Below are 20,562 nucleotides of genomic sequence, written 5' to 3'. Positions count from 1 at the left end.
ACCGGGAGGCTGGGATGAAGCGGGGACGCGCGACGGAGTGAGGGAGTGCCTCGAGCCCCAAGCTACCACTGGAGCTGGCAGGAGCTGGCGAGGCTAGGGTGGCTGGGATGGCCGGAGGCAACCCGGGAGCAGCGAGAGGCTCCTCAGCGCAGAGCCAGGGGCCAGTCTCCAGCCGCAGGGCCGGAGAGCACAAGGCTGGGCCCAGGTGGGGGTTCCGGACACAGATCCGCCGCATTCTTCGCTTTCTTGTCCCCCTCCACCCACCCACCCTCGGGCTCATTCCGGTCGATCGATACCTGCGCGGGACCTGCCCCCGCCGCTAATATCTTTTTAATGAGTTCTCAGGGCTTAAAGCCAGCGCGATCTGCCCTCCAGGGTGGATTTTCCCCCGGCAGATGTTTTGGGAGAAGGCGGTGCTCCGAGGCCGGGGGTTGGGGGCGGGGGGGGGGTTGTGCGAAGACAAATCTCTCCCTGCGAGGGGCAAGGGCAGAAGACTTTCTTCTAAAGTTCAAAACAGGAGCTTTCTCTCGGGGGGGGGGGGCCCAAAATGTATTTCTCTGTGGACAATGGGCTTCTTTTCTCCTAGGGCCTCCGGGACGGGAGGGGCGGGGACCCATCGAGTTGGCCGGTCTGACCGACTCACGCCCTGGGCACTAGGGCCCGGACGCCCAGCGCTGGCTCAGGAGCTGGAACTCGGCCTACGCTGCCTTGGTGCGGATGCAAAGAGCTGGCCCGATCTGGGCGCCCAGGAGCAAAGCCTAGCTGCACCTTCAGGCTGGACCAGAGCGGTGGGCTGCTCCCTGCGCTCCTGGTCTCGCGGTTGCGGATGCTGAACCCGAAGGGATGCGTGCTGGCTTCTGGAGGAGGCGCGGGACTCATCTCCCGGCTCGCGCCACTGTCCAGGTCCCCTGGGCTCTCTGCCAGAGGCAACAAGTTGGAATTAGACGGCCCTGCCGGCTGCTGGGTCCTGAGACCCTCTTGGTGCACCTTGGGCCAGCCACCTCTTCTGATCCGTCCCACCCGATCCTGCCCTGTCCGTCCACACCCCACTTGGGGTCCCTTCGCTCTTGTGTCTGATGGTCGGCTGCTGCCTCTCTTGTCCCCACTCCCGTGGACTTGGGGGTGGGGCACGGGCGGCCGGGATGACCTCCGAAGAGCCGCGGCAGATTGATTCGTTCCGCCCGAAGCCTGGGCCGAGTGAATGGGGCTCGGGCGGCGGCGGCGGCGGCGGCAGCAGCGGGGATAAAGATGTTGTCCCTGAAAAGGGGGTGGGGGTGGGTGAGGAGCGGGAAGCAGGGCCATTCACTCCTGGCCCGGCCCCTCGGGAAGCCTCTGCGAAGAAAGAGGGCCAGGGTCTATTCAAGCCCTACGAGCGGCCCACAATGGGCCGATATACTGGGGGCCTCTCTATTAACGCCCATGAATATTAAAGAGATCGCGGAGCGGCAGCCCGCGGGCGCGATCGAGGGGGCGGGGGTGGCGCCTTGGAGCTCCGACCCTGCCTGCGGGGTCCAGGGGAGGGGTCTTCGCGCAGGCACACTCGGAGCCTGGATCCCAGAGACGCGGTTCATCCCCTGTGAACTCACGGCGTTTCCCCCTCGAAGTCTCCACTCAAGCAGATGCGAGCTCAGGGCCTTTGCTGTCCGACCCTAGTGGGCTGTCTTCCCTACAGGGTTTGATTTTGGGAGAGCATGGGGCCAGGTGGGAACGACCACTAAGCCAGAAGCTCAAAATGCAGCGACTACACCCCAGGTCCGTAGGCGCCCCAGCTAGGTTGCTTTGGCTCCTGTCCCTCCTCCAGCATACTCTCCCCAGGTTCTGGGGATCCTAAGGAAAGTAATGGGGCGCCCCGGTCGCAGCCTGAGCCTTTGGTCCTTTTGTCTTTTGACTTCGATCTTGGGACTGGAACGCAAATTCGCCCCAGGCAAGAAGGACTCTGGGACCTGGGAGCTTTTCACAGTACAATGTGGCGAGGGAACTCTCAAAATCCTCTGCAGCTCCGGGGAGAGTCACGGGAACCCAAGGGTGACAAGTTGGGATGAAACCTCAGCACATAGTCCAACTCAAACCACTATCGACAGGAGCCCAGAGGCCCAGAGAAGAGAAGGGCTGTCCCCAGGATGGTCTGCCGTCCTCAGTCCTCTTTAGTCTCCCGCAAGCGCTGAGGTAGGCTCCGGAGTTGGAAGCTGAGCACCCAGCCTGGCATTTTTTCTGCCCAGCTCAGTCTCCTCTCCACTTAGGCTTCACCGAAGCCAAGATCCAGGCGCCGGTCAGGTTCCCTTGCCACCGAGACATTGGATTCCATTCTCCCCGTCAGGCTGGAACCCTCCGCGAGCCGATTGAACTCACCAGCGGCATCTGAAAGCAACCCCAGCCCACCGGCAGCACTGGCTCCTCTGCAGCGCTGCCCTCTGCTGGCGCCCTGCCCGTTGGTCCCTCTCCCTGCCCGGTACACCCACTCTCCTCTGGGCTCCAAGGGTTCAGCGTCTGAAGATAGTCTCTCGCCGCCTTGGTGCTCCAGTCTCCCGCCTGGCGGGCTGAGGACGCCAGAGACCACTGGCTCCAACCAGGGGTTTTAGGGACCTGGGATCCCATGGTTGCCAGGAGCGAGGCAGGCTTAGCGCTGGCGAGCTGGTGGTGGAAAGGGTTCTTTTCCTAGGGTCGTTAGGATCCTGCCCGAGGTTCAAGTCCCAGCCCTGCGCTGGCAGCACTACCCACGTCCAAGTCCCAGGGCTTGGAAGGCCTGAAGAGTCTTCGCTATCCAGTGGAGACCCAAGACAAGAACGCACACGAGCCTGCAGGCTGCGGAACTTTCCATAGCACGGTCTGAAATTGCCGCGGCACAGGTGGTGGGGGAGGTGGCCCAGGACTTGGGCTGTTGGGGGAGGTGTCCCCAGTGCCCCTCCAATGTGGTTGTTTCTGGAGCTGGAGGGGGAAATCTTGAGGCTGTCCAGGAGGCTTCAGTGTACGCAGGAAGCCGCGGTCTTCCCGACTTAGCAACTGTTTCTGTGGAACTGGCTCCCAGGTGTCTCGGAAAGACTATATAAAATCCACTGTTGGGGCGAGGTGGGGTAGCGGGAAGGAGAGGGAAGGAAGAGTAGGGAGCCAGGAAAGAGAACGATCATTAGGGGACCAAAAGGAAAGGAACGCTTAGCTTGGCGGTTTCCTAGGATGCAGATCGCGGCAGCTGGATTCGAAAGCCGGTCCAGCAGATGGGTTTGTACCGGGCTGCCTGCAATTTCCGAGGCATTGGTTTTGGGTCCCTGCATTTCCCACCTTACACTGGTCCCGGCTAACCCACAAATGCCAGTATCTGATGGCAAGCGTGGAAGTGGCTCAGCCCTTCACTATCCCAACCCCAACTTAGTGCTCCTAGGGCTGGGAGCCATCCAATGTGGGATCCAGCCCCGACGGCGACGCCGGAGGTTCTGCCTCAACAGCCCTCTGTGCTGGCCGAAGTTTGGCACCCGCTGCGCTGAGCGGGCGGAGCTGTTGCGGAGCCCCGTTTGAAGCGAAGCCGGCGTGGGTAGCTCTGCCAGAGCAAGAGCTCCGCATCACCCGAGCAGGAGCCACTGGCTCCCGGTTGCTGTCGCAGCCTAGGGGGTGAAGCCTCTAAGAGAGCTGGAGGTGGGGGCGAGGGGGAGATGGGGACCCGACAGAGTACTTGACTTGGTTCAGGAGAGCAGCACACCGCCCGCAGCTCCGGGAGTGGCCCGCAGTGCTAGGAAGATGAGGACCAGGTCTTGCCTGGGACAGGTGGGCGCGGGGGCACTCGGGGCTCGCAGTCATGCGTCCCCTCTTGCTCAGTCTAGTCCCTGGAGTATGGGCGAGCCTCGCTGCGTCGCAGCCCCTACTGCAACCCCTCCTCTCCCGGCCGCGGGCTGAGCCTCCCTCCTTGCCTGGAGCTTCCCACGGGGAGAGGAGGAGGGGGAGGAGGAGGAAGGATCGGAGGGGAGGGAGGAGCAGAGGGGGACTATTCTGAGCGGTCCGCGCTGCCCCCGCCCCTCGCGCTGTCGGTGAAGGCTCCTTCGAGCCTGGCCGGGTACAAGTCTGTCCTTCGACGTCAGGGGGTCATTAATAACCAATTAGGAGGGTCACTGCGGCTCCTATAAAGGAGCTGAGATTTTGCCAAGGGGAGGACGGTCCTGGCTGGATGTGCAGGAGGCGAGTGGGCAACGGAGAGCCCTTGGTCGGTGTTTCTCCGCAGCCACCCGCCTCTCACCTCTCCTGCTCCCCTCCTGGTACCCGCCCCTGTCTCCACCCGCGGATTTCCAGCCCTCTGTGCCGCCGCCGCTACCATCTCTGCAGATTCCGTGTTTCTCCCGCCTGGTTCACTTTCCTCCCAGCCACCCCCTCGCCACTCACTCCCCAGTGCATCCTCCCCCTGCTCCTCTTCCCCCTCCTCCCTGGCGTTGTGTCGCACTCCTCTCCTCTCACTCCTGTGCTCTCTCTTCGTTGCCCACCTCTCCGAAGTCCACCTAAGCCGTCCTTCCGCTGCGCCGGCGCGCCCCTGGCCGCCCATGATGGGCTCTGTGCTCCCAGCTGAGGCCCTGGTGCTCAAAACGGGGCTGAAGGCTCCGGGGCTGGCGCTGGCAGAGGTCATCACCTCCGACATCCTGCACAGTTTCTTATACGGCCGATGGCGCAACGTGCTAGGTGAACAGCTGCTCGAGGACAAGAGCCACCACGCCAGCCCAAAGACTGCCTTCACCGCCGAAGTCCTGGCGCAGTCCTTCTCAGGAGGTGAGTCGCGCCGTCGGGGCTCTTCTCCCTCGCTCTTCCTGGCTACCCCCAATTCTCAGGCTAGCGGCGCGGCGGCCAGATAGGGAGCTCCTGCCCACAACCAGGACGCTCTCCCGTATCAGCGCACCTCAGTTTTTCCGTGGGTCAGACCCGGGCTGAAACAGCCACACAGAGGCAGAGCGGAGGCAGCTAGGAATGCGCTCTAGAACCAAATCCCAGCGACCCAGACGACCTACGTCGGTCAGCCAGGCTCTTCTGTCTTCTCTCCCCACCCCACCCTCCAGCCTGGAGCTCGCGGTTTCCTAGCATTAAAAGCCTTACTGGGCGTGTAATAGCAGTTGACTCAAAAAGAACGGGTTTTAAATTCATTTGGTTAACTTGGGCTTGACCCGCGAAAGTTCCCACTTAAACCAAAAACTGTAAAAGACAGCCGGGGCCGGGGAAGGGGCGGAGGGCGGGCAGGCTGGAGAGAAAAAGCCGAAGAGAGCGAGGGAGAGAAAGAGCGAGGAAAGTTCCTTTTCTTTAAGATGTCTCAAGTTCTTATTCCTCATTCGTCACCCCGCAAACAATATCTTCCCCCAGCGCTGGCGTCTCTGAGCGTCCCCCTCTCTTCCCCTTTAAGATTACTGTTCCTCTCTTAATTTACCGTGAAGACTAATTCCCCTTCCATTCACGCTATGTCAACCATCTAATCCTCCCTTTTTGTAAGGAGAATTCCTCGGCCCCTTTTAAACAAGTCCCCTCCGCATTGAGATACAATTTACTGCTACAGCTTTCTTCCAGGGCTAATGAATTTAGAATTAGCAATTTCTTTCGAATGGAGCCGAATGAATGCGATCACTTTAACAGCGTGACAAATTGCCGGCCGCTCCGCAATGGACACCGTTTAACCCCCCCTTTCAGCCGGCCGGCTCGCCGGGTATTTTCCCAGGTAGCTTAGAGGGGAACCTTGTAAGACAAGGAGGCCGCCCCTGTGCGCCTCGCCGCTCCCACCCCTGCCGCAGAGGCCCCACCGGGGATCCTCTGGGGACTAGGGACCACTGGTTCTTCCTCGCCCATTAAGGCGACTTCAGAGCTCGCCTGATCCGGGCGCCGCCCTCCCTAGCACCCTAGAGCCTGGGAGCAGAGAGGGACACCGGCGGCGTGCCAGGGGAGATGACACCGAGAGCAGGCAGCCTAGTTTGCGGAAGCAGTGTTTATTCTGCGCGGGTGCCACCTTCCAAGCTGGGGATCTGTCCCCAGTGCTGACCGCGTCCGGGAGACACGCAATGAGCCCAGAGTCACCAGCTGAAGAGTCAGGAACAAGGCTGAGTGAAGAGTCCCGGGTTGGACGTTACCTCTTCGCCAGACCCGGCCTCAGTTTCTCTGTCTGTAAACACAATGCGTTTTCACTGGTTCTTAACCGCGACGGAAGGCGGTGAAGGTTGTGGATGTTTGGAGATTTTGTGGAGAGACTTGTAGAAGTGAGCGCCAAGGGCTGATGTTACAGCTGGGCAGCAGAGCGCTTCATGCGCAAGGCTAAGGGTTCGATCCCCAGTAACTCTCCGCTCAAAAGAAAAATAAACGAACCACGATACACCGCTTGCTTTTAGAAAGCATAGAGGGTCCTGGGTTGCAAAATAAGACTGACCCTCTGCGCACAGGTCTATAGCGCGCCACTGGAGAGATTCGCCCATGTTGGGGCTGCCTGTGCACTGAGCAGGGAGAGTGCGTCCTGGATGAGAAGGGTAGGGCCTTCTTAGCCCAAAAAGACCGGGTTCCTCTAATGCCCATCCCCAACCCCCCGCAGAGGTGCAGAAGCTGTCCAGCTTGGTGCTGCCGGTGGAAGTGATCATCGCTCAGAGTTCCATCCCGGGCGAGGGCCTTGGCATCTTCTCCAAGACGTGGATCAAGGCAGGCACAGAGATGGGTCCCTTCACTGGCCGCGTCATTGCCCCAGAGCATGTGGACATCTGCAAGAACAACAACCTGATGTGGGAGGTAGGCCGAGCTTTGGAGAAGGATTGGGTGGCCAGCTGGGCTGGCTCCCTCCGGGCTTGTATCCACTGGACAGGAGCTTCAGTTCTGGAGCTGTGAGTGCTGTCCCTTTGAACACCCTGGGGGTACCACTCTCCTGTCCCGGAGCTTTCTTTGCCAGTGGTTCTTTTTCTTTTGCCTGTTTAGGAAAAATCTGCCCTTCTTGCTTCCAAGCTTCCCAATCAAGGCTGTTAGCCGTACTTCACATGTGACTACAGTGCTGAGATTGGAGTGTGTGTGTGTGTGGGGGGGGGTTCTGGTGCAGAGGCTGGGAAGAAGGCCTCTCTGGGCTTCTTCGAGCTATCAACATTCTTTCCCTGGCCTTAAAGGCTGCAAGGGTGGGTCTCTGAGGCTGGCCTATGGTGAAGTGTGGCTGGAATGGAGGACAGTGGACGCCGGGTGTTTCTTGAGAATACATTTCCCAATCCTAGGCCTGGTGGCCTCCAAAATAATCACCCACCGCTGACGAGGGGCTGAGACAGCAGTCTCATTCCCCAGCCTGCAAACTGTGAGCTCATCTCCTCAGCTCTATGGGCTATTATTTTATTCTCATTTTGCAGAAGGAAATAAGTATCCGAAAGGCTTCCATCTCTGACCTTCCGACTCTCACCCCACCTCCAACAGTGCCATCGGATGCCAGGGAGGGGTCCCCTTAGGACAAAGCTCACCCTCCACCATCGCTCTGTCCCCACAGCCCTGCACACTCACAGCAGCCAGAAGGCACACCCTACTTCTCAATCTCATTGCCCCCCACTGCCACCCTAGCAGCCCCACCTGGCAGGAGCTAGTGTGAGACCACGCAGCTGCTCAGAGGAACTGGAGGAAGAGCAGAGGGACAACCCAGACCTTGCTTTCTTCCTTCCCTGGACACCTGGGCCTAGTTGGTGTCTTCCAGCTAGGAAGCTAGGGTGTGGTTCAGCTCTGAGGACTCCTAACAGCTGGCTTCACATAGGGGCGTAGGCCAGGCCAAGAGACTCTGGTGAGCTAGATTTGCCTCCCAAGCTCTTGCCTTCCTCTCTGAGGCTCTGCAGCAAGCCTGGACAGGCAGCAGAAGAGCATATTAACCTGCTTAGGGATCTTTGGGGGACATTTTTCTTCTGGGGGTAAACCCATGGAGCCCCGAAGACTGACTCCTTATTTGCCCCTTGCCTCAGATGAGACACTGTGCTGCCCCTAACCTCCCTTTCCTGGACTGGAAGGCTTAGCTGTCAAGAGCTTTAGCCACTTTCTAGAGCTCTTTGGAGAAAGGAGAATGTCTACCAATGGGTCTGGCCTGGGTCACACATTACCCTGCCTAACCCCATCACTGCTCCGCCTGTGCCTAGGTATTCAACGAGGATGGCACAGTACGCTACTTCATTGATGCCAGCCAGGAAGACCACCGAAGCTGGATGACCTACATCAAGTGTGCCCGGAACGAACAGGAGCAGAACCTGGAGGTAGTGCAGATAGGCACCAGCATCTTCTACAAGGCCATAGAGGTACGTGCATGGACTGTTACATAGAGAGAGATGGAGACGCGCCACAGTGAGGCGTGTGCAAATGCTGCTGTGTCCTGTGACCAAAGAAGACAGAAGGACATTGGCGCTGGCCCAGCTGGCTCTGCCTGGGTGTAGGGTTGAGGCTTATGTGCCGCGATTGCCAGGAGTATGCCCTGTTTGGGAAGCTTGCTGGTATAGCTGGGAGAAGATGGGGCTTGCAGCTGACGCTGTGGTGAAGATCTCAGACATAGAGGAGAGTGGGGGGGGTGTCAAAAAGTAGAATAACAGAGAAGGCAGGGCTCAAGGGAAGCAGGCTGGAGGCCGCACTTGGGTGTGATAAAGGTCCACGGAAGTTTAGCTGTGTGTCAACCCTCACTCTGCACACATGGAGGGAGGCCAGTGGGGTGTGGGTCGGTACTTTGTCTCAGCAGTAGCTCATTGTGTCAGCTCCCACATACTGACCCTCACACAAGGAGGATCTTGAGTTTATCCAGTTTTTTCACACAGAAACCTGCCATCACACACACACACACACACACACACACACACACGTTACTGAAGAAAGGCTAGGTAGGGGGCATGCATGATGTGTGGGAGTCTTCTAAAGTGGACAAAAGTGGAACCAGGGCCAGGGTCTGGGAAGAGAAAGGAGGTAGTCCTGAAGGTAGGAGATGCCTGGCAGAGACAGAAAAGAGGACGGCGGCATCGGGGGAGGTGGTGAGAGAGGAGCAATGGTAGCCAAGCTGGGGCACATCAGCAGGGTTCTTTGAGCAGGATCTCTTGGCACGCAGCTTGGCTGTGTCTTGCCCTGGATGTGGGAAGTTGTCTAAATGCTGTGAGGGGTAGCAGGGATGTCCCACTGCATTTTTCTAGATCTTGCACTTTTGCTAACTTGTTTTGGAAGTCCCTTGGTGGTGGAAGGAAGGGGGCTTTCTAGCTGCACTCCACTTACTGGCACTGACTCTGAGCTTGAACTCGAGACTCTTCCGTGTGTCCATGCCTGCTAACTTCTTGGACCGTTCTAGACTGACCAGACCCGCGGGACTTTGCCTAGGCCTTGTTTAGCCAGGGCCTGAGTCACTGCAGAACGTTAGCCCACGGAAGACCAGGGAGTAGGGGGTGAGGAAAGACAGGCAGGTCTGCCCTGGCAATCAGAAGTGCCAGGAGGGCTGAGGGGTGTCAGTGTAGTACCAGCTCAGGCAGGACCAGCGTGACTCCTGTGACCATCCACCTCCTAGAATCGGCTTTTGGTGCAGTTGAACTCTCTCTTAGCAAAGTACATCCTCTTAAGTTCTCACTCCTCTGGCTTTCTTACACACACATAGACACATACCTTCACACACACACACACACACACACACACACACACACACATACATATATGTGTACACTCCCAGAGACACACCTGTGCACACATGTATACAAACACAATGTACATATACACACCATTACACACATACGTATACAAACACAATGCACATACACACACCAGTACACACATATGTACACAAACACAATGCATACACACACACCTGTACACACATACTTATAGATACACAGATTCACACATGCACATGCACACATGCATGCACATGCACACAGACACAAGAGACTGGCCAATAATGCCTATGTCATGTTGGCACTCAGGATCCCAGCTGGGGCAGAGAGGTGGCCTTAGTCCCATCATATAGACACATCAGACTGGTGGGAATTGAAGTCAGATCAGGACATGTGAATGCCATTTATCCAGAAATATGAATTCAGGGGACAAGGAGGGTCAGGAGTATTTTTAAGGAGGATTGGAATTTGTACAATTAGGAGAAAAAGTTCATCTATGTTTATCAGAAATTTAAGTTTATGAAAGAATGGGCTATACACACATCTATATATAACATACACATTATCACATATATGTATCTATCATACACATACTTCTCACGTGATATTGTAGTGTTTAGAGTGAATCATCCTGCTAAGAAGGGATTGTTGAAGTGAGACACAAGGAAACACAAAATATTTCCAAATTACTTTTGTTTCTTTTGTTTAAAATTTTTTTTTTGTTATTTTTCCAGGTGGTGGTGATACATGCTTTTAATCCCAGCACTTGGGAGGCAGAAGCAGGCAGATCTGAGGTCGAGGCCAGCCTGGTCTACAGAGTAAATTCTAAGACAGATAGGGCTACACAGAAAAACCCTGTCTTGAAAAAACCAAAACCAAAACCAAAATTTTGTTTTTTAAAATTTGAGACAGGGTCTTACTATATAGCCCTAACTGTCCTAGAACTCAGTATATATATATATAGACCAGGCTGGCCTCACACTCACAGAGATCTGCCCAGCTCAGGCCCAAGAGTGCTGGGATCAAAGGCATGCACCACCATACCCAGCCCAAAATTGCTTTTCATAAATGAAGTTGGGCACATTTTTTCATAGCAGTAATTCTCTCAAATCATTTTTGAACAATGTCAGAATTCCACTTATATGTCTGGGTGTGACCAGACATATTTCTGCTCACCCAGGCGGCTCCTGGGAAGCCTTGACTCATCAGCTGTTTGTTCTGTGTGTGTGTGCAGAGGGAGATGTTAGCCAAAGAGAGGGACCGTTGCCATGATCTGTTTACTTGGTCTCCCACCACTCACAAGCACTATTTATAACAGGAACCTGTTACTTGCCAAATCGTGGGGGGGGGGGAATGTCTCTCTTCAATAGGAAGAATACACTTTGCTGCTCTAGAACATTCCACAAATATGAAGTCATGGATGACTAAATGGAGACAGAGGTGACTATGTTTGGGAACTCAGGCGAGCACTAGAGTACTGCCACACATTCTTCATTCCAGGTTGGGGTCATGGGGGTGTGTTGCAGCCTTCTGGCTTTGCTTCTGCCTGGACGCTCACTCAGTCCTGCCTCAGGTGCCTCAAATGGCATTTCTAGAAAGCACCCAGCAGAAAGCAAGGGTATACTAATTATAAATAATAAATCTTCTCTGGGTGATAGGGTGTCCACAGGGACCCACCTCTTCACCCAGGATGCCAGAGAATTGCTCGAGAGACCACCACAAGGGAAGGCTTGAGGGAGCTACCGTCACACTAACCAAACACTACTCCCTGGTGTTTTACAAAGGGAAGAATCTCCAGCCTTTCCTGCTTCTGCTTCATTGTTGTATTGTGCTGGCAAATGGTTGCCCTGAAATGTGGCTTCCTCAGTCCTTCTTGTTTCAGAGCAGCTGAGCCTTTTATCTTTCCTGGATCCTCATCTCTTTTCTCAACTCAGAGGATAAGCACCATTTTCCTTTTGACCTTGCTCAGTAGTGGCTCTGATGATTACCATCATTAGTGATCAGCACCATTAATGATGCTCCCCGGCAGCCTGGTCTACAAAGTGCGTTCCAGAACAGGCTCCAAAGTTACACAGAGACACTCTGTCTCAAAACAAACAAACAAACAAAAATGATGCTGCCGTGAGCATTTCTCATGCGCCAACACTACACTAAAAATGTTTTCAAAGGGCCTTAGCAACTTTTTGGTTTTATAGTAGGTACTTTTTTTTCACAGTTCCATGGACTGAACCCCAGGCCTTATATATACTAAATAGGTCCTCTATTGCTGAACCTCATGGCAGCCCTTGCCCCCATTTTAATGATGAAGAAATGAAGGTTCAAGTTTGGGGAGACTCTGGAGCTGCGACTTGAAGCCCAGCCCATCTGCTGCAGAGCTAGAGCGTGGATGGCTGTGCTGTGTGGCCTTCCCGGCCAGCATCTTCTTGTTAGGGCTCTATTAATTGGTGTGTCAGGACATCTGCGCACAATGGAAACTGATGATCATCCAGATGACACAGAGATGCTTCTGTGTCACTCTGGGAAGGGGCAGGTGTCAGAGCCTCCCGGGAGCGTGTTCAATGGGGTGTCATGAATTTGTATTAGGAGAGCAAACCTGAAAGCCTGCCATTGCTTCTCTGTCATTGAAATGGGGCAGGACCAGAGTTAAGGAAGGAACGTTAAGAACTAGAGATCATGAGGCTTATCAGCAGGAATCAGGCAATGCTGATTCCCTGGGCTTGGCAGAGTAGGTTTTACGAAATGGGGATCAGTTCCTTTGGGGATTGCTTGCTTCGTGGCATGTCCCAAACCAGAAACATGAAGGAGCAGCTGATTCGGGCTCCCAGCCCTTCCAGCCTGCACCAGCTACGGGGGGGAGGGGGGGAGGGCTGTGGCTGTTCAATGCACTGAGGTGGTCAGTGCACAGTACTTCCAGGGTCTTAGAGAAGAGGGTGCAAGTTCTAGGGTGCCCTGGGCTCCAACACAGGCTTTTGGTAGATGCCGACACACCCAGAGAGCATCAGCAACCACTGGGCATCGAGAGCAAGGGAGAGTAGCTCCCCATTATTTGCCCTGCAACACAATTATAATATGTCTGTGAACTTTACTTTTCAAGTTGAATAAAATTAATTGCAGTATTTAATAAGTGGAGAGCAGAGGGGGTTCCAGGCTCTGAAGGTAAAGCAACTGTTTCTGGAACCCCCTACCTCTGCTGTTTCTCTGTGAAGGGGACATGGGCCTCTTCTACTGCTCACAGCTTCTAGCTGTCTGGAGATGTTTCATTACCAATTCCAGTACATTCTATTCAGTAGGTTTCCTTTCCTGAAAAGTCTTAGTATTGTTGTTGCTGTTGTGTACATATAGAAGTGATATATGATCACTTTGTTTTTTTAAGACAGCATTTCTCTGTGTAGCTCTGGCTGTCCTAGAACTCACTCTGTAGACCAGGCTGGCCTCAAACTCACAGAAATCCACCTGTCTCTGCCTCTGGAGTGCTGGGATTAAAGGCATGCGCCACCATGCCCAGCTAATATGTGCTCATTTTAAAGTAGATTTTATAAAACCAGAGGTCACACTGTCTCTTCATATTGCTCTTTTAAAGCCTAAATCTGCATTGTTTTTGACTCCTTTTGGGGAAAACATACCCAGAGAGGCATAGGCAACAGCTGGGCATCAGTGCAGAAGAGAGAGAAACTCTCCATTATTACCCTGTGGTATAGTTAGACCTTTATTTCCATGAGGTTTGATTTTTAAGTTGAATAAAAATAATTTTAGTGTTTATTTATAAAATTTAAAGGTATTTATTATATGTGTATGCATATTTTGCATGCATGCATGTATGCACACATGTGTGCCTGTAGTCCTCAGAGGCCAGGAGAGGGTGAGACCCCTGGAACCAGAGTCACTGATGACTGTGTGCTAGCCACAGGTCCTCTGCCAGAGCAGCCAGTACTTAAGTCTCCATTTCAGGCCCTACTTATTTGTTTTTGAGACACACAATCTCACGTAGCCCAGGCTGGTCTGGAGACTAGTCATTCACTATTTAGGTAACAATGACTTCGAACTTCTGATCCTCCTGCCCTGCCCTGCTCCCTGCTGGGATCACAGGCCTGAGTGGAGCTGAGTTCCGAACCTAGAGCTTCACACACCCTGGGCAATCACTCCACCGGTGGAGGCATGCCCCCAGTCCCACGTCCGAGCTTATTCTCAGGTAGACGTTCACCCTGCCAGTGGCTCTGGGCTTTAGTGCAGTGACTCAGGTGCCCAGATCACTGTTGGTTCCTCTGGGGGATGGGAAAGCTAGGAAAATGGTCAACAACACTTCCAGGACTTCACCGTACTGAGAACTTCATGCCTGTTGTCCTATTCCCCAACAACTCTCAGGGAGGCCCGTAAAATAGGGACTCTTCTCTTCTACAACTGAGAGACCTGAGGCCATCACTTGCTTGGCAGGTACAGAGCCTGAGTGGTCCCAGCATCCCGACTCCAGGGCTCAGCAGGGCCCTCTGTAGCCCATCTCCTCCAGGGTGGGTACAAGTGTTCTAGAGCTAGGCTGCTTCAGGGGACATGCTTAGAGACTGGTGACATGAGGTCCATCTTCAACAGTACCCTCTCCCCTAATCCATATCTTAAAAACAAACAAACACCCCTCAATCGACGTCTTAAATACTTGAATTTCATCATCTAGTGTTTGAGGGGTTCACAGACCTTTCTTCTTTCCTCCTCTTTAAGGAGAGGCCTCCAGCTCTGGCCTTGTGGTCTCTCGGATGGTGACCATGGTGGGGAAGGAGATGCTGAAGGACTTCCGCTCTAGCCAGATTCTAAGCTGCCTGCTGTCTTTGCAGCTATCTGCTCTCTGTCATTTTGCTCGTGTTTCGTAGGAACTGTGCTTGCTTTCCATATTTCACCTCCCCAGTGGGACTGGCCACACACACACACACACGCACGCACGCACGCACGCACGCACGCACACACGCACACACACGCTCCTGGGCAGCTGTGATGCCGATGACTATGGGTTGGTGTGACGGACACGGTGATGCTAGGCGGAGTCTCAGTGGAGAAACAGCAGCCAAGACACCTGCCGCTTCCCGCCCTCCCCTCCTCTCTCCTTTTGGACACTGGTGGATGGTCTGGGGGGTCTTTTGGGCTCTTTCCATGGAAGGTGGACCCAAGGCTCTCAGGCTCACATGGAAGGGGAGAAACTCTCCCTGACCACTACTCTGGGGTGGCTCCAGACACTCATGGGTGGAATCCCATGTGATTTCTCTGTGTACGTATGTGTGTATGTGCGTGTGTTTCTGTGTGGTTGTTTGTGGTGTGTGTTTGTGTGTATGCCTGTGTTGTGTTTGTGCTTGTGTTGTGTGTGTATGTGTATACATACTTGTGTTGTGTATATGTGTGCATGTATGCCTGTGGTGTATATGTGTCTAAGTGTGTAGAGACCAGACTTCAACCTCAGGCGCTGTTGCTCAGAAACGTTGTTTATTGAGACAAGATCTTTCTCCGGCTTAGGGCTTGGCAATTAGGCTAGACTGGCTGGCCAGTGAACTCCAGGGTCTGTCTAGCTCTACCTCCCAGCACTGGGATTACAAGCACACACCACCAAGGCTAGCTTTTCAGTTGGGCCCTCACGAGCTTACGAGGTGTAGTTCTGAGCTGAGCTATCTCCCCGGTCCCCACACGATCTTCTGTGCTTCCGCTAAAGGAGACCTCCATAAGGACAGAGCTCCTCTGGGCACCTCACACACTGACCTCCAGGAGCTGTGGCCAGTGTTATGGAGGGCCAGGTCGGCCTCAGGAAAGAGACTGTCTGTCCTGTTTGTCCTTCTTGGCTGGGGTCCAGAGAGCAGGCTTTCCAGCTCCCATGGGTTGTCACCGCCACACTCTCTCGGTAGCCATCATCATTCTCTGGAGGGCAGCCAAGCCTGACTGGTCATCGGCTCTGGGTTTCTTTCTTCCTTTGTTTTGTATTTTGTTTTTCGAGACAGGGTTTCTCTGTGTAGCCCTGGCTGTCCTGGAACTCACTCTGTAGACCAGGCTGGCCTCACAGAGATCTGCCTGCCTCTACCTCAGGAGTACTGGGAGTAGAGGTGGGTGCCACCACTGCCTGACCACTCTGGGTTTCTTGATGACGGACCTAGGACACAGAGAAACATTCTGTTCAGGGCTGTTTTGGTATTTGCAGAGGTGTAGGTGTTTGTCAGTCCCAAGGTTTCTGTTTTAGCACCCGCCATGTGCCCATGCAGAGAGCCCTGTGCTGGGAAGAGAAGCTTGTGTGACTGGATGCTGCCTGTGGGCCACAGGATAACAACTCTCCCCGGAATATGATCAGGCAGGGTGTAGCCATAGGGCACCCCACAGCCCGCACTCCTTAGAAATGTCTGGCTCAGCCCTATGGCCCTGAGGGGGCTGCCTGACTCTGATTCCCCTGGATAGAAAAGTGAAAAAGTTTCTAGGTTTTCCTGTTCTTTCTGCTTGCGAGACTTCCTCTCTTCTTTTTGAGACAGAGTCTCATGAGTTCCAGGTCGGTCTCAAACTGTCTACACGGCCAAGGATGACCTTGGACTTCTGAGAGTGTTGGGGTGGCAGTGACCACCAGTACTGTTTCACACAGAGCTGGGGATCTAGTCCAGGCCTTTGTGTATGTTAAGCAAGCATTCTAGCAACTGAGCTCCCCCCCCCCCCATTCCGTCTTCCTTTGTTTTCTTGTGGCCGTCAACTTGGATGCTTTTGTGTGGTGAAGCTAAGACAGAAATCATAAGATGACCTGGGCAAAGAGAGGGGAGCGAGCAGAGGGGGCCATGTCCTGGGGCCTTCAGTGACTACACAGCTTGTCTGGGATAGCTCGGTGGGTCCAGCTTTGGCTTTCTCAGGGCTGGGTGTGCAGAGACCCCTGCCTCCTGCTGGCAGGGCCACCTCCCTGACCTCCTCTGCCTCTCTCCCTGCAGATGATCCCTCCGGACCAGGAGCTGCTGGTGTGGTATGGAAATTCCCACAATACCTTCCTGGGCATCCCTGGTGTGCCGGGACTGGAGGAGGAGCAGAAGAAAAACAAGCATGGTGGGTATTCCCCATGGGGTCGTGGTGACAATGACCCACCTTCTGTAGCATTATACCCACTGGTCAAATAAGACCACTTCTTCCAGAGCAGACAGCACAGGCTGAGCGAGGGACAGGCAGTCTTGTTTTCTGGACCAGATCCGTTGTCTCCATGCAGACGAGGAAATCTCAGCAGGGTGACGGGGCGTGGCTGGAGAGCTGGACAGGACAGCTGGCACACATTGACTCCTGTTCACTGTATGGTGTTGAGACTAGCTTTGTCCCCGAGCTTCCTCGTCTGTAAAGAAGGTGTGGGGCGAGGGCGTCTGGATGTCCCCTCTTATCTCCGTCCAGGTCCTGGTGTAGGCCTGCCCTCAGGTAGCTGCAGTTTGTGTTAAGGTAGGCAGGACGAGCCTGTGTGTCTTGAGATAGGGCTCGTCACCGTAGAAGCCACTGGCTCAAGACCCAAGTCCTTTTTAGTACTGAGACACCTGGAGTCCCTCAGCTTGACACAAACCTTTGATGAGTGTCACCTGCCCTGGCCCTACACAACTATGGTGACATTTCTTTTCTTTTCTTTTTTAAAAGGCAGTGTGGCCAGGTGGTGGTGGCTCATGCCTTTAATCCCAGCACTCGGTAGGCAGAGGCAGGCAGATCTCTGTGAGTTCGAGGCCAGCCTGGGCTACCAAGTGAGTCCCAGGAAAGGCGCAAAACTACACAGAGAAACCCTGTCTCGAAAAACAAAAACAGGCAGTGTGTGTCATGTAGCCCAGGCTGGCCTCCAAACTCACTATGTAGCTAAGGATGACCTTGAACTTCTCATTCTCCTGCCTCCCCCTCCAATGTTGGGATTAAAGGAGTGTGTCATTATATCCTATTCTCTCTCTCTCTCTCTCTCTCTCTCTCTCTCTCTCTCTCTCTCTCTTTATAAGAGAAGCAAGCTGGACATGGTGGCACACGCCTTTAATCCTAGCGCTCTGGAGTCTGAGGCAGGCAGATCTGAGATTGAGGCCAGCCTGGGCTACAGAGCTAGTTTCAGGACAGCCAGGACTGCACAGGGAAACCCTGTCTTGAAATATGGGGGTGGGGGGGGAGCAGCCTGAGGTTCATGGGCTAGTGCTACAGAGGCTACAGAGCCCTGCTTTTCCCTGAATGCCTCTGTTGCCTCCACTTGCAATGAGAAAATGGGCAAGCAGTAGTTCCCAGGCACACTGATTACTCAGTGAATATTTGTGAAGTGAGATGAGTCTTTTAGGGTCTCTGTAGTTGCTATCCTTTATGCGTGGCCTATTAGGACCTAGGCATTTCTCACATTCGAACTAAGCATAGAGAAAAATTTTCTGGCGACTCGTTTTCCTGATGAATTTGCAAAATCCCACTAACCCCTACTGGTCCAACAAGACCTTAAAAAAAAAAAAAAAAAAAAAAAAAAAAGTGCACGCCTTTAATCCCAGCACTCAGGAGGCAATAGGCAGGTGAATTTCTGTGAGTTCAAGGCCCGCCTGGGCTACCGAGTGAGTTCCAGGAAAGGCACAAAGCTACATGGGAAACCCTGTCTCGAAAAAACAAAACAACAACAACAAAAACCCACTTTATTTTATTTTTACATATTTTGTGTGCATCTGGGCATGCGTGCCACTGCACGCATGTGGAGGTTAGGGGACACGAGTGGGAGTCAGTTCTTCTTCACTATGGGGTCCAGGTAATCCAATTCAGTTCATCAGGCTTGCCCTCAAAAGAATGCCTTTAGCCCAGGCTCCCCGCAGGCCACCTGATCCGGTCGCCTACTGCTTTGTGAGACAGGATCTCTCTAAGCAGCCCTAGCTGGCCTGGAACTCATCAGAGACCCTCCTGCCTCTGCACCCCCATCCCCACCCCGGACCGCCTCCTATTTTTCAGATGAGAAAGCTAAGGTTTTCTGGGGCCATGTCGCCAAGTCCTCCCAGGTTGGGTCCTGCTGTAATCTAGCTGCTATTAGGGCAAGCACAGTCACGGCCGTGGCGCCCTCGGGGCTGTGTGCTCCACGATCTTCAGGGGAGTGAGTACACGGGGGACCGGGCGCAGCCGCCGTGGGTGCTAACCGGGCTGCTCTCTTTTCCTCCCGCCCTCGCCGTGGGTCCCGCGTTCCGCCCGCACGGCCAGAGGACTTCCACCCGGCGGACTCCGCGACCGGCACCGCGGGTCGCATGCGCTGCGTCATCTGCCACCGCGGCTTCAACTCGCGCAGCAACCTGCGCTCGCACATGCGCATCCACACTCTGGACAAGCCCTTCGTGTGCCGCTTCTGCAACCGCCGCTTCAGCCAGTCGTCCACGCTGCGCAACCACGTGCGCCTGCACACGGGCGAGCGCCCCTACAAGTGCCAGGTGTGCCAGAGCGCCTACTCGCAGCTGGCCGGCCTGCGCGCACACCAAAAGAGCGCGCGCCACCGGCCGCCCAGCGCCGCGCTGCAGGCACACTCGCCCGCGCTGCCCGCGCCCCACGCTCACGCACCCGCGCTCGCCGCCGCCGCCGCCGCTGCCGCCGCCGCGGCGCACCACCTGCCGGCTATGGTGCTGTGAGCGCCGCGCCCGCGCCCCGCGCGCACCCGCGCCTCCCCACCGCCGCTGCGGCGGACCTGACCCCAGTGCCGCGCGCCGCCGAGGCGCGGGCTACCCGGAACCCACTTCTGATCGGTCTCGCAGGGGAAGATGCCGAGGGGCGACGCCCTCTTTGCCCAGGCCACCCGGCTGGTGTGGCTGCCCTGTGGCCTCTTCTTGGGAGCAGGTCCCCACGCCCGGGCCCATCCCGGAGTCTCCCTCCTGCAGGGCCGCACCCCCATGCGAACATCTCTTTCGTGGATGACAGGAGAGGGACAGACGATCTCCAAAGAGAGCTTAGTACTTGGGAGTGGAAGGGAGAATCACCTCCTTGGTCCAGGGTGGGCCTGGGACGGGCAGTGCCATCTCTGCCTCGGGGCCGAAAGGCTAGATTAGAACAGACCCGGAGAGACCTGCTCGTCCTGGCCCCTGCTTCCCTTCAGGCTACTTTCCCAGCACCCGGCTCCCAGGGAAAGACGAGACGCCAATACACTCTGAAGTGTGTTGGGCAAGTTGAGAGTGGAGACACAAGGAACATTCACCATAATTCCTGGGCAAGACCCTGTCCCTTTTGGAGCCTCAATTTCCCTTCTGTAGAACGCGGGAGTTAGACCAGTGCCCCCCTCCAAAAGCTCTGCTGTCTTCGAGTGTAGGAATGGAGAGGCACCCTCACCTCCACCCTACTACGCACACAAACAACAGAATGATCGACCGTACAGGGCTGTCTGGAGCTGAGGTTGGCTTCTCTGTGCAGAAAACCCTCTGAGGCGCTGGGGCAGGGGACCGGGGATCGTCCCCACGTGCCCACACTGCCGCGCGCCCCTGCCCACGCCTTTCCCTGCACCAACCGTGGGCGCCCTCTGGTGTCATCTCAAACCTTGTCATTAACCAGAATCCTCCCAACACACTCCCTCGCTCCACACACCAGGGCGTTTGTAAAATTAAAAAACAAAAACAAAACAAACACAAAACTATAATAATATTAACAGAAAGTATAAAATGTATAGAGTTTTCAAGAAAGTGTGTTCTACTCCCAGAAAACGGTCACTTTAACTTTGTAAATGTTTATCTAAGATGATATTTACGAAACTGTGATATATATTATTTGATTGTATATGTACAACTGTAAATACATTTGTACTTCTCTTGTATTCTAAAATAAAAATTACTTGGAACATGTATCGTTTGGCCCCTGAACGGGTGCATGCCTCTGTCTGAGACATTTGGAAACCAGAAAGTGGGCAGAGAATGGAAATGGCCGGAGGGGCTGTTCCACCGACTGCTGCTAAAATGCACTGCTGTACCCTCTGGAACGAAAAGCCCGGGTCCCCAAGAGAAGCCACAGTGTAGAGCGTGTGGAATCCTGAAGCAGCAGGACAGAATTC

At 54.7% G+C, this 20,562-nt stretch overlaps 1 protein-coding gene across 1 annotated transcript; it reads left to right on the top strand.

The window, feature by feature from the left end:
* Positions 1-4,067: 4,067 nt before the first annotated feature.
* On the top strand, positions 4,068-19,159 carry Prdm12 (PR/SET domain 12). The gene is made up of 5 exons (XM_028884627.2): positions 4,068-4,743; positions 6,533-6,723; positions 8,085-8,240; positions 16,508-16,619; positions 18,741-19,159. Exons 1-5 carry the CDS (start codon positions 4,521-4,523, stop codon positions 19,157-19,159), a joined length of 1,101 nt encoding a protein of 366 aa, XP_028740460.1. The 5' UTR covers positions 4,068-4,520.
* The last annotated feature ends 1,403 nt before the right edge of the window (positions 19,160-20,562 follow it).

This window comes from Peromyscus leucopus, chromosome 4 (assembly GCF_004664715.2).
Source record: "Peromyscus leucopus breed LL Stock chromosome 4, UCI_PerLeu_2.1, whole genome shotgun sequence".
In the NCBI taxonomy this organism is placed as follows: Eukaryota; Metazoa; Chordata; class Mammalia; order Rodentia; family Cricetidae; genus Peromyscus; species Peromyscus leucopus.
The sequence above is the reverse complement of the archived record's forward strand: the minus strand, read 5'-3'. Positions and strand labels throughout refer to the sequence as shown.